Source organism: Ammospiza caudacuta, chromosome 6 (assembly GCF_027887145.1).
Source record: "Ammospiza caudacuta isolate bAmmCau1 chromosome 6, bAmmCau1.pri, whole genome shotgun sequence".
Classification (NCBI taxonomy): Eukaryota; Metazoa; Chordata; class Aves; order Passeriformes; family Passerellidae; genus Ammospiza; species Ammospiza caudacuta.
The window spans coordinates 30,853,427-30,867,304 of record NC_080598.1 but is presented as its reverse complement, the minus strand read 5'-3'; the positions used below and the strand labels follow the sequence as shown (position 1 = coordinate 30,867,304).

General features: G+C 40.2%; 1 protein-coding gene across 1 annotated transcript in view; it reads right to left on the bottom strand.

Moving 5' to 3' along the window:
• The window catches only part of DPF3 (double PHD fingers 3), a 153,574-nt gene that overhangs the window by 35,924 nt on the left and 103,772 nt on the right, over nt 1-13,878 (bottom strand). The window contains exons 7-9 of the mRNA XM_058806722.1: nt 13,179-13,257; nt 12,838-12,879; nt 3,671-3,808 (exon numbers count right to left, since the gene is read on the bottom strand). Coding sequence (XP_058662705.1) covers nt 3,671-3,808; nt 12,838-12,879; nt 13,179-13,257 — 259 coding nt within the window. The remainder of the gene's footprint in view (nt 1-3,670; nt 3,809-12,837; nt 12,880-13,178; nt 13,258-13,878) is intronic.

Below are 13,878 nucleotides of genomic sequence, written 5' to 3'. Positions count from 1 at the left end.
CAGATGCTTAAGCTAGCAGAGGGGCAGGAGGGCACAGGAATGCATTTTCCTTAACTACATGTATTGCACAATGGATCAACCTGCACTCAGCACAATGTACTTCATTTAGGCCTGTCATTGGCCAGAGTGCTTGTGGGCATAAGATGCTGTTCAGTTGCTGCTCCTGCACAGCCGCCTGCAATCATTCACACAGCAAAATGCCACTGAGAACTCTTCTCCTTTAAAGGAGAGGAAGTTTTTCTCCATGTAGGCACACTATCCTATTCTCCCAGGAATTAAGAAAGAGCATTTATACTAGTACACTCATTCACAGAGACATTTCAATAGATAGAAGTCTAATGTAATTCCTATATCAGAAGTGCCTCAAAATTTGTGAGCACCAGCTGCCCCCAGAGCTGGCCTGTACCCATGGAGAGAGATGGAATAAAACAGCAGGTGTTTTGTGGCAGGCTTGGATGCACCCTGGGCTCACAAATCTCACGGTCTCGGTGCCAACATGTAGAAGAAAAGCCAGCAGAGAAAAAGTCTGAAAATGGTGTGGAATCATTTATTTTTTCAGTGGAGTTGAGGAAATGAGGGGTTGACTTTTTAAAGGGTTTTCTGTAATTTCCTTTTCGCAGTTCAATACTCAGGTAACAAAATCAGAGAGTAGGTCAGAAATTAATGTTTGTATAGGCAGAGGCAAGACTAGACACCAAGGAAGGGCTGTTTATTTGTGTCAAAGGGCTAGATAAAGCATAAAAAGCAAGCCACTAAAGCTCAAACAAATCAACAGGTGTTGACTGTTGAACTATCTTTCAAGTTGCAACAGGTAATCTATATGTGAGAAAGAACAGAAGGAGACAGAGATGTAAAGAGATGTAAACAGACAAACCTTCTACACAGTCGAGGACAGTGAGATGTGCCAAGGAGGTGAGATGTGGGACTTGGGCCAGTCCCAGTTCTTTGATGCTCACCTATTCAATGGTCTCAGTTTTAGGTAGGTTCCTCCTATCTACATCTCTTTTCCAATCTCTGGATAATTTTCTGACCTCCTCAAATTGGTCTGTGTATGAAATAGAGGGGACTGAATATGCAGAAAGACAAGAGGCTTTCAGGTCTTGATCTGGCAGCAGTTAGGGCACCAACAGTTGAATCCTGCAGAAGCCCTGCTCCCTCCTGCATCACCAAGGCTGCTGTTACTGCAGGTTGTGCAAGGAGTGGAAGCTGTAGAGGAGACGAGGGTACAGAGGAAGGAAGTTCATGCTGCAGCCACCCTCCTGAACTTTACTGACCTGGTACTCACCTTCCAGGGCACAATGAATTCCAAAGGGCCGCTTTGATTTGCCCTGCCTCTTCTAAATCTGGCTGCTCGTATCTCTGACACACTGCTCAGCAAATAACCAGATCCTACTCTACACCATATCTCTGGTCCTCCTGCTCAGTGGGTTGTGGATTAGCTGTTTGGATTAACATCCCCCTGCCTTCCCTCCCTCCCCCTACCCCACCCCCCAAGCCCACGCAGAGAGGACTCTTGAAGCTCGAGACCTACGATGCCGCAGACCTGTCAAATCTAATTCATAACACATGCCTAGCAGTTCTTAGGGGAGAGGAAGGATCTGATGCTCTGGCTCCCCACCATCCCCCTGTACAAAGGGACCATTTAATGACTGCACATTAGCAATGTGGACAATTAGCATTCACATGGAAGATAAATGGCAGCATAAATTAAATATTGCCAAGTGGAAGAGCAAAGATGCAAGATCTGAGCTCAAGGCTCTAAACAAACAAACAGGCAAAAAGGGAACAAGCAGCCACTGTGACAGCTCAGCCATTTGGGACAGTTACCTTCCAGCATCTGGGATTTTCCCCAAGGCTGATCTGCACATTTGCATGGCTGTTGCCCATAGCTCACTGGCTCCTGGCTGGTTATGCTTTCCACTCAGGAATCTGGGCATCAGAGAGGTTTATCCCAATGGTTCTAAATTTCTGCCCGCTTGTGGATCTGTGCATCAGCAGCTTCCCTTTGCCACATGCTCTGGGGGAACACAAGGCCAAGCAGCTCTCATGCTACTCTTTCCCGCAGTGTAGAATGCACCTTTTCTATCATGGGCCAAAGTCAGCTGCTCCAAACCTTACCATAGCTCTTCTAGTTAACTTCTATCATTTCCTAAGCACCAGACACAAGGACTGAGACCCCTTGGCACCTATGTCAAGCTGAATTCAGGGTGTAGGACACTACCTTTCTTTTTTTGGGCATCTATTGCAAGACCATTATCAATATTAATTCAGTACAGATTTGCAATATTCCCCTCAGGTATGTAACTATTAGTGACTACTCCAGGCACAGGAAATAAACAACCAACCAACGAAAAATACTCCCAAAACGGATGTAAATGTTAAGTAAACAAAAGCTACTGGGTGAACACTGACATTCTCCTGCCTGCCCAAGCAGTCACTCTTAGTGCACTGACAGCTGAAGTTTATCAACAGCTGGAGGAGTCAAAATTACTTTTACTGTGAATCTACCAACATGTGAATAACTAAAAGGTAGAGCATAAAAGTGACAGAAACATAGAGCTTGCCAAATGGGATCACACTAAACAGTCCTTCAAGCTCAGACAGTGGCTAGTAGCAGATGCTTTGGAGGAAGGAAGCCCCCTCCCACACTTCCCTGGGGACAATTATCAATTATGCCACTTAGAAAAAAAATGTTTTCCTACTTCCATATTTCTTGCAGTTCTTAAGGTATTAGAAAGTGTTTCCCTGCATATTTTTCCCTATAAGCATTTTATTGCTTTATTACTTTGAACGAAAATAACACAGATCATATGCTGATCCAAAAGAACTTTTTGAAAGTGAACAAAGCTATCTACACAAATCCCAAGGTCACAGCAAACATCACATAGTATGTAAAACTGAGAAACAGGGGATTAGAGACTTGCAAAAATCAGTAATAGAACACAGCATCCTTGACTTCCTGTTCTGTGCCTAAGGAGAACAGAAGGGACAAACAGGGTCATGGACCTTATGCTCAGTGTGAGCATATGTGACTCATCTCAGAAAGATTTGGACTACTTAGATCTCTTTCAGCGTTGTACCAGTGTGGGAAATTGAGGCACATTCTCCTTTCACATTCCTGCTCTCCTTGCAGACCAGTTCTGATGTGTTTTCATAGCTTTTATCAAACCATAACTAAGGAGCAGCTTTTGGCAAAGTGGAGGGTAAGCTGTTTATGCAGCAGGTGAAGGTATAAGGGAGAAAGGTGGTTATTTTCATACTGAAAAACTGAGACATTGACAAATATCTCTTATTTTAAAGCAAAACAAAGGCAGTCCCCTGAAATGACTGGATGTGTATTTCTTCAGCATCCTTACTAAGAACCTCTGGGAGGCTGCTTGATGATGGGCAGCTTGGCCATCTCTTCTTTTCCCCCCTCTCCTTGCCACCTCCTCCCCACAGGAGCAGTAATGGAAAAGTGACTTGCTGCAGAGATAATGCTGGGTTTGAAATGAATTCCTGACTAGCTGAGCCAGCACCCGTGTGAGCTGTGGCTGATTAGCTCCAAGCATCCACGTCCCAATCACTCACAACTGAGCTAGGCAATAACATCAGCCTCCCCAAGGCAAAGACAGGGTGGAGATAACACCCCTGAAAAGGATCTCAAAGGCAAAGGGAAGATCCTACTCACGTTTGTGGTTTTCATTTCGGTGGACGGGGGAAGAGCGGGTCTCCTGCTCACGGGCTTCATCGCCCTCTTCACTGGCGAGGTGGGTGTGAGCATAGTGGTAGCTCAGCCCAGGCCTGTTCTTGTAACGCTTGCCACAGACTGCATGGAAAGGAGATATGAGGGAGGGGAAGAGAGAATGGAAATATCAGTGTGATCTACAACCACAGCAGCATCGTCTCAAATAATGCTCCCTTTCCCCTGAGAACAGCACCATGCACTCCATGCACCTGCCCAAAACCCTTCCAGCTGGCACTGGTGAAAGGTGACAGAGGCAGCCCTGCAGCTGCAGGTCTCCAAACAAGCTTTCTTCCCACCATGCTGCCAGCGGTCCTTCTCACAGGCTAGGCAAATGCATTCAGTCCCTGCAGATCACAGAGCCCTAATCCTCTCTGCTAAGATTACTAACAAGACTGCACATAAAATTAAATGAAATGCCAGGTCCAGTGGTGGTGCTGCACAATGCACAGCAATGGGAACAAGACTGAGAAGAAACGACATTATTTTCTTCATTACTGATCTCTGAAAAAAGGAAACAGCTGCGATTTTTTAAAGGCTTTCTCTAAGAGAATAAATAGCTTTATTCACAGATTCCCAGTTAAGATAAGGGGATGGAAATCATCCACAGATTCTTGCTAAAAAAACATGTGGTAGTGATACTTATTTGCCCAGATAAACTCCAATGAACAATGCAATATATGACAGAGAATACTGCTTCTGAACTTTCATTTATTTTAGGATTAAGTCAACAGATACTAAGGACAGAATCAAACAGCTTGGGGTGATGAAAGGTCTACACTTTCACAGGGAGCTTAGCAAGGGCAGGCAACATCATAAGATTCATTAGATATTAATTGATTTTCTATAAAGTTTTATGAATTGATTTTATATAAAGTTTTTAATTCATGTTATCATCTCAAAAATTTATCACTTTCCATCTTCAAAGCATTTTGTGAATGTTTATTTTCTTTTATACAGCTATTTGTCTACCAAATACAAATATTGCCATTTTAAAAGACTAGAAAACAAAGACAAAAAGTTTAGTGCCTTTCTTGCAATTTTTTCCTCGCAGAGACATTTTCAGTCACCTTAATTAACCTCAGGGATTTCACACAGGAATAAATGTCATGTCCAGCAGTCTGTCCTGCATTGTGACCATCCACTCCTAAAAGCTTAAGTTGGCCCCAATATGTATTCTGCAAGATATATAGATACTTTCCATTCTCCAGACACCTGAGTCTGGGAATGTCAAAGACTCCACAAATAAATTTAAAAAAAATAAAAAAAAAAAAAAAAACAACCACCCTCATCCCATTTATTCATTTACATAAAATTTAAAATTTTATTCCTTTCTGCTACTACTCAGAAAACACTAACTGATGTTCCACCTTTTGGAACAGATCATAAAAAATTGTAAATAAAAACTTATTACAATAATATATTTCATTCTTAATCTCTTCTGATTTACAAGCTCCCTCAAGGAAAATGCTTTTCTTTATTAGAAACATGTAAAACAAGCTCATGATACATATGAGTGATCTGGAATATTAGATACTTTTTCCCAGTTATCTTCATCGTGCAAGGTGATGATCACAGAATCATTATAACAAGACAGAAGTTTCTTGGAAGTTCAATATGTCCTGTCCTCAGTCACAGATTTTTTTAAGTCTTTGAATGGCCTTTATTTAGAAATGAGACCTACTGCAGGAGGGAAGAGGGAATATTGAGAGAACTAAAATACTCATATAGATATGCACATCCATTCTTTGAAACATCTGCCTTCATTTTTCATATGTAAACCTAACATAATTGCCAGACATTTTGAAGAACTAGACTTTGTTAGATGCATGCTCTCCACAAAACATCAGTTCAGACTCCCTCTTCTAGTACCATCCTTGTTTTCTTCCAGTGCATTCTGGAGAGGGAAACTACTTCTCCTTCTCTGTGGTCCTGCAGGGCAAAGGACAAGCAGTGGAACAGATGCTGAACAAGAGTCAAAACAACAAGATATCAGCAGTTCTGTGTGACTTTCCCCATATTTGGAATAGTGGAAAAGCATAACACTTAAGTAATCATCAACCCAGAAAGAGCTCACTGCTTAAATTCTTTTATAATGGTAACCTCCTCTAATTACATAAATGTTGCAGCTTTACTTAGAATGGAGAAAGAGATTTACATTTCTAACAGATTGACCATCTGCTAGATGAGCTGGATCACCTCATCAAGTATCCTACTCTATCCCACTTACTTTTATGTGCTTGAAGAAGAATGTTAAAAAATAATTCTATTGCTATGAATTACCAATACTGCTCAAAGACTTCTGTCAAATTATTTCCAGGACACTATCAGGTGATCAATGCACAAAAGGAGACTTGCATTCCTTGCAGAAAGTCCCAAAATGATGGTGTTTACTCCATTCCTTACAGGATCCTGCAGGGATTTTAGCTATGGTGTTAAGGATGACATAGGAAATCAGATGGGTCTGGAAACTCATCCTTCTTCAGCAAAAAAGTATCAGCTCACCAGGAAAAAGCAAGTATCAATATAAGCTGAGTCAGTAGTAATTCTGCAGCTGAGTCCTTTCCATTGTGAGGACTTACAGGTGGCCTTCAAGGGTGACAGCAATCTCTGACATGCCTTGTGAGAAATTGATTTGAAGGACTTCATACCCAGAACTGAGGCAAATAAATTTGGTTTACATTGTCTCAGCAGATCATTTGTAGGACCAAAGATTTGCAGTTCCAGCAGCCTTTGTTCTTGGTGTCTAGATTTTTCCATTTTTTCAAATTCACTTTGTGTCATAAAAGAGTCCGAAGCAATGCCATGAATTGAAACTGCAGAGATTTCATGTTCCTCAAACAAATCAGACTTTTGCAGAAGGAAAAGGGTCATGATATTAGTCAGGCAAAAGAACCATTGGCTGCAGTGAGACTTTGCTAGAATGGAAGCTAAATCAAAATTTCATGGATTCTTCAACAGATTGAATCTTCCTGAATTCACCCAAATCTCTTATTTTCCAGGTAAGAGCACATTTTATTAATCTACTGTATCACTGTGCTAAGAGGTAGTTTCTATAAAAGGGTGATCATTAATAAACACGTAGCTCTTATATAACTCTTCCCACTGCAGACTGGCTTTTCAAACATTAATTAATCTTCCTCCACATTCCTGAGTGGGAAATACTATTCTCATTTCAGTTCTGAAAAAAGAGAACCGCAGAGGGGCTGAGTTGCCCACACAGTGATCTTTTTTCATTACCAGGACTGGAATCCATGAGTTCCAGCATCCACACCAGTGCTTACACCACATCTTTCTCATTCTTAGAGCTGACAAAAGCATAATGAGAACTGGTTCTCCCAGTCTGAGATGCATGCTGTTGATTAGTTTTTAACACTATGCAGCTCACACATAGCAAGTGAGAGTGTGCCTTTCATAAACTTTGTCCAGTGGCCTTCCTTTCAGCAGCTTTGACTTTTTTATCTTCAATTTCCCTTGCTGGATAGGTTCATCATCCTTGCATGTGGTAGATTTCATCCTGAATCTCAACACTGGGAAGTTGACTTGATCTTTAATTAGGTGGCCAAGCTCAATAAAAACAGTGGGAGTTTGTAAAACATAACCCACTCCAAATCCTCCTGCATTCAAAGGATATATTGTTGCTATGAGCTGATGTGAATGCTGCCGTAGGAACAAGCTGGGTAAGTAACCAGCACTTCAGCAGTGCAGACCAAATGTCGCAAATGGGGAAGAGGGAGAGATTTTTTTATGAGGCCACCAAACATTCTCCTATGATAAACCTTACTTCCCTTCAAATTTGAAGACTGATATTAAGATGTTACACAACTACATTATGGTGGGGGGGAAACAGTATAATTGCAAGCATTGAGTGTTTCACAAAAGAGACCTCTCTTCTATGTTCTGGACTGGAGCACCCTGCAATTCTTTGGATAAGCAAATTATCTCTCTGTTTATATTTCTCAATTATTAAAATTAATATAAAATACTTCCCCTGTTAAAAAGGGGATTTGAAACCTATGACTTAAAAGATTTCCTCATCAAATATCTAATGGCTGTGTTGCTGTCATTTTGAAATAGTTACACATTTGGTCCTTGGCAGCCTGTGAGCTGTGTTCCAGCCAGCTCTCCACATACATTTTGCACAATCTGTCACCAGTATGAGACAGAAGGAAACAATCCATGTTTCCAGTGGAAACAGGAAACTGGAGGAGTACATGCTGGGGTTTTTTTGGGTTGGTTTTTTTTTTTGGTCACTGAATTTTGTCCCCCTCATTGTCTTTCTTTGCTTTTCTCTGTTGCCTACTGTTCCTTGTTCTCAGGTGTACTATGTCAAATACTAAGTCTTGAGTTAACTTCTGGCAGGCAGCCATTCTTCAAAGTTATCTTCCTGTCCTACCATTCACTCCACTCAAAAAAAAAAAAAAAAAAAAAAAGACAAAAAAATCCCCCTGTCCTTGTTTTGCACTGGTTTGGTAATGTATTCTCTCCTGTTACAGTTGTGTACAAACTCTGGCACATTTAGAGATCTCAAACATTAACAATGCATTTTGACCTCCACTGATACAAAGACTTCACATTCATCCCTCTTTGCTCAGTACTATACACACTATAATATAGTCACACTGTACACCTGTAGTATGAGAGCAGCTATTTAGCATTCCCATTCCATAGGGAATTTTCTGCAGGTAGAATAGGGAGGTAAATAGTCATTGTTTCAGTGTCCCCAGAGGACAAGTCCCAGAATCTACCTGCTGTATTAAGATCACAGTAACTCTGAACCCCAGTTCAAACCCCAAAACATGTGCAGCTCAACAATACAGCTGTGCACATTTCAATAAATGGGTTGCTAGCCAGAGCAAAGGAGAAAACAAATATCCTATATGAGCAGAAAATGTTCAACTGCCAGAGTCAATTCTGTTTCCCTTTTACCATGTGCTCTATTCAACATCTATGTTAGTCAGTATTTATTTTTTTAATGTCCTTACCTATCTAATCTTGTCTTTTCTACTAATAATGTATTCAAAGGATGCCAAGAATAGCAGATATGGTGGGAGAGTTGTTTGTTGAGTACATCTGAACAAGCATCTTATTCTAGATCTTACTGCTTATCTATTTAGGGATTCACCAGAAGGGATAATACCAGGAGATGATTACTGAATAACCTGTTAGGTCAGCCATCTCTGTGCCTCTCATGGATATATAACAGAGCAAGTTTCTTAAATCCAGTTTGTAAAAGTAATTGTAAGTACAAGTAAATCTATCAACCACTCATATTCAGAAATGCATCTTTCCTCAGAACAGCACGTTTAACTTCATTCTGGCCAATATTACTTTAAAAACTACTTTGGAGTTTTTCCACATGAAAGAAACAAGCTTAGTAGAAGAGCTGAAGAAAGCACAGTTGAAAGAAGCCCCAGTAACTGTTTGCAGACATAGAAGACATTGTTATTTTCCCTCAAGAACAGTACAAGGACTGCTAGTCTTGGACTTCAGCAGAGAGAACGTAGGTAAATAACTAGAGAAATCTTAAGTTCTTGAGGAAAGAATCAGCTTCTACAAAATACTACAAGATCAGTGTCTCTGGGCACATACAATGCTGTGTTAGTCACTGATCCATCAAAAATCCTAGGAAGGTTTCAGTCAATGCTCATTTTGCACAAGGAATGGATCTGAATGTACAGTTCAGTCTCAGAAGGACTACAAAAAAAAGGATATAAGTTGCTATGCTAAAATAGGGGTTTATATGGGAATAAAACTAAAAGGAGATGAGGACATACTGGTAAAAGGAAAAGAAATAATTTCTTTAAGAGGTGGGCAAGGGAATTCTTCCGTAGACAAAGGAACAGAAAACAAAGGTGGAAGTATGTACGTAGTCCCATGTCTCCATGGGAACTTGAGAAGAGTGAAAGCATGAAAGTGAGGAGGGGCAGCAGGAAAGTTAATTGCTTGCAGAGATTCAGCACAGACTAACTTCTCTGGCTAAAGGAAGTAGACATTTGGAATCATGGAACTCAATGCTACAACTGATTGTAGCACAACTTTTAAACCAGAATACAAATTTCTAGATACAAATTCAGCGAAGGTTTTTCTTTCGAAAAAGTAGTGAGTAATATACAATAAACACTAATAAAATAGTAGAAGGATTTCTAAGAAGACTGCTCAGTCGAATTCCCTAGCTGAATATTTGACAGTGAAATGGCACCAATTCTTATTAAACATGTAGGTATTCATTTATTCATTCACTGTCCCTCTAAAAATCACATGCCCTGTTCATCAGGAACAGTGGTGGTGGTCCACCTTCCACTTGCTTGACATCAGAGGCTTTGCTTTGCTTTCCAAGCTCTACTTTCCACTCTTCTTTGAGGTGCCTTTCCTTGCCAGGTGCTCAAGCTACTTTTGGGACTGTTCTCATACAGCTGCTAAGCCATTTGGCTATGTTAACATTTGCAGTTTATACCCATCTCCAACCAGGCTTGCCTGCCACTGTTGTAATTGAAGCCATCCCAAGGGAGCTCAAGGCACAGAACAATCCAATGCAACTGGCTGAAAATCTGACCACCAAGTTTTCTACTTGGTGATGTGATGAAACAATGCATTTCATGATTATCCTAGCAATTTTATTGATGCTTTGATCAAATATTTTATTCTGAACTTCTACTAGAGTATAAGCTCAGTAAAACCAGCTGAAGTATTTCAGAATGTTTCCTTCCACAAAACAGGCATCCAACCACCTCTTCTTAAAAACACAGGAGGACAAAATATTTTGAGCTTTGAAAACCTTTATCACATAGAAATTGCATGTTTCCAGTCAGCTTTAATATTGGGACCAAGTTAAATCCTGATGTAGGTCCGAATGCCTCTTACAGAAAAAGTCAGGTCTTTTCAGAGGTAACATTGCTATTTTCCAGCACAAGGGGCAGTGCCACTGGGCATCACACTTGCATCATCTTACCAACACACTGCCTCGTTGTTTTCTAAAACCCTTTTATAACTGATGAGATCTGTTGATATATTCTTGTTTACCATAAATATGAATGTGTAAATATGATAAAAGGGCAAAGTAGTTTTTGACCACAATTCATTTTTTGTGCCCCATGCAGTTTATAAGAAAATTAATTTGGCTTAGCTGTGTTTATGCTTTCTTCTCTCTGGTCATTTTCAAAACTCGAATATCAGTATACTTGCAGAAAAAGCAGCCTGGAGGCAAATTAAATAAACTACAGAAGAAGCAAACTGTTGGCCCATTAAGCTAATTATTTGTACCCATAATGCAATTGAGGGAATAATGCTTTCCTAAACAGGAAACATATACACTGTTTCACCTGCATGTTTCCATGTAAAACAAACTTATCTGCCCACAACATCTGCACAAGGAGTACTGCAAACCAATTCCTAAACTACCACAATTAGACTGAGTTTTATCTATAAAAATATTCATCAAATCATTTCAAAGAAAAAATTAATCCAAGAAATCTACCTAAGCAGGATAACAGGCCAATTACTCATAATTAATGGCATGTCATGTTTGTATAGAAATTTAACATGGGCAGGATATTCTTCAGGATGATGACATTACAACTGGGACAGTTCTTCCCTTCTTCTCTAAACTCAGATAAAAGAGTTCTGCTGTCATATAACCCTTTTATCAGCTATCTACAATGGAAAAGGAGAAGTCACTATGCAAAGTCTGGAGTCCAAAATTCCTTATGACTCACCTGTAACTGTAAGTTTCCTAAAAGTGAAGGGTGTCAGCCAAATGAAATAGGAAACATTTCCAACATTAAAGATGAAATTTATGCTCCAAAATGTAAGCCAAGGCAAATTCTGTCAATGCAACAATGTATGAGAGTCTTGACTTCAGGCCAGATTTCTGCTGCCTGCTTTGATATCTTCCATGTTTAATCTACTCTGAGCAAATCACTTACTATGCATGTTGGGAGTTCTCGGTAAAATCCAAAAGCAGTGCAAGATCAGACAATATAGAGTCATCATGTTCCAAATTACTACCACTGACAAGTGTCCTTGGATTTAGAAGGATGTTCCAGAAAAGAGATAAAGAAAGATATGCATATACTGCATATACCACCAGCAAAGGAAACCTGTGGATTTCAACAAGATACATCTTGGGCTCTCACAGAAGTCTTAGAAGACACATTTTAGTTCTTCCAGTGCACTAGGACTGCTATTTAACCACAGCATAGGTCTTCTGACTCTTCAGAACTTTAAGGGCTCTTCCTCCTTGACTATGTTTTTATCATCTGTAATGTTCCCCTCATATGCAAGTCTTCGGTTTCTGGGCACATACAGTTACCTGGTCTCACCATACAAGAATATGATTTCACATGGAATATAGTTCTTATTCACCATGCAAACTCCTTATTTCCTCACATTTTTAAAAATCAGCAGAAAATCCCTCCAAAGATTGACACAACAAGAGTTATTATTTTAAGGTCGGTAATGTTGCAAGATAGGCAAAAAGGGGGTTCTAGTTGTCCTCAAAACCAGCTGGTTTGGACAACAGAAGTGAAGATTTGCTATCCTCCTACTTCTAATGCCTTTTTTTAGGTTATTGTCTTACAGGCTAGAAGGCACCTGGTAGCACAAATTACAATTGGATGTACATTCTAGAATAAGCCTTAAGATGGGATATCTCAAAAAGATGTGGGTAAGATAAGTGCCCTTCACAGAAACGAAGCAAAAAAAGAATATCAAAAGAAGAAGGAAGGCATCAAGGACTAGACTGTAAAAAAAAAAAAAAAAAACTCAAACAATTGCATAACAAATATTAGACTCCTCACTCATACTGGGACTCTGGTACCCTCCTTCTGTGTTGATGCTGGGCTCTAGTATAATTTTTCCATTCAGACAATGCCTTGCTTCACCTGAAGTCCAACTGCAAGGTACCAAACAGCAGGACTGTATTCAAAGGGAATATGTATCAAAACAAAGCATTTGAGATGTTATTTGTTTCTTAGAAGGGCTCAGCTTTTGATGATGCCACAAGACATCTGGTGAGGGATAAGACCTTCAGAACTTAGCCCAGTGAGATTTTAAAAGGACTGAAGGGAAGAGAATCACCAAATATATCAAGAGACACATCAAGGGTGAAGTACCTTTGTCAGAGATTTTTGAGTTATGCTTTTGTTTGTAACTATCTGAAACAGAGAAAGAAATAGAGGGTGAAACTTACATGGGGGAAAAGAAGACAAAAGGCAGAGAAGCCAGAAAGAGAGAAAGAAAAGAGATGATTTATTAAAGGGCAAAGGAAAGTGGAGTCTTGCCGAGAACTTAATTTTATTTCCTTCATGCAAAAACACCAAGAGCATCAGCAGCAGGTGGCAAACATGCAAGTCAGAGAGCAGCAGAGTATTTTGCTGTAATATATGAAGCCCTGAGTGCACTGAGCTGGTAGGACCAGGCTGGAAGCAGAATAAGCTGTCTGGTTGCTACTTACTGTCACAAACATAGGGTTTGTCATGGTCATCCTGGGAGGCAGCATCATTCCGTCTCCTGCCCCCTCCAGATCCCCGAGCCTGCAAGGACAAGAGGAATGTTAGCATTATTCCATCACCCCCCAGGTCTCCTTGCACCCCACACCACACCCTCCTATGAAAGATGTGCAGTATAAACTAAACAAATCCTCAGCTTCCATACAGGTTTCTCAAACTGGTCATGACCCTCCATCTCCTAAGATGTGCTCTCTGTTAATGGACCTTGTAAAGCAATGGAGATCCTCTCCACAGATGGCTCATACTGTTCATCTGCAGCAGTAGGTCACTGCCAGCACATATTCAGTCGAGTATCATCACACATTCATTTCTGAAGATGTTCAAATACCTTGCTGAACTGAATATGAATGAATGAATAGATGAACAGGTGTTGAAGAATATACACAAACATTAAATCAGCCAGGAAACAGGCCCCAAATAAAAGAGAGGTCAAATTATTTCCTTCAGTATTTTCAAAGGGGCATTGTTTGTGTTGCTATGTTTTGTTTTCTAGCTGAAAAGCAGTGTGTTGAAATGGCCTTCTGGGACAAAGACACTGTGGCTAATTATAAAATGGAGCTTTGATCAGTTAGTGGAAAAGATTAGATAATGTGGCTACCTGCAATAACAGAAATTACCCAGAAATGTCTCTCTGCATTTCTGTGT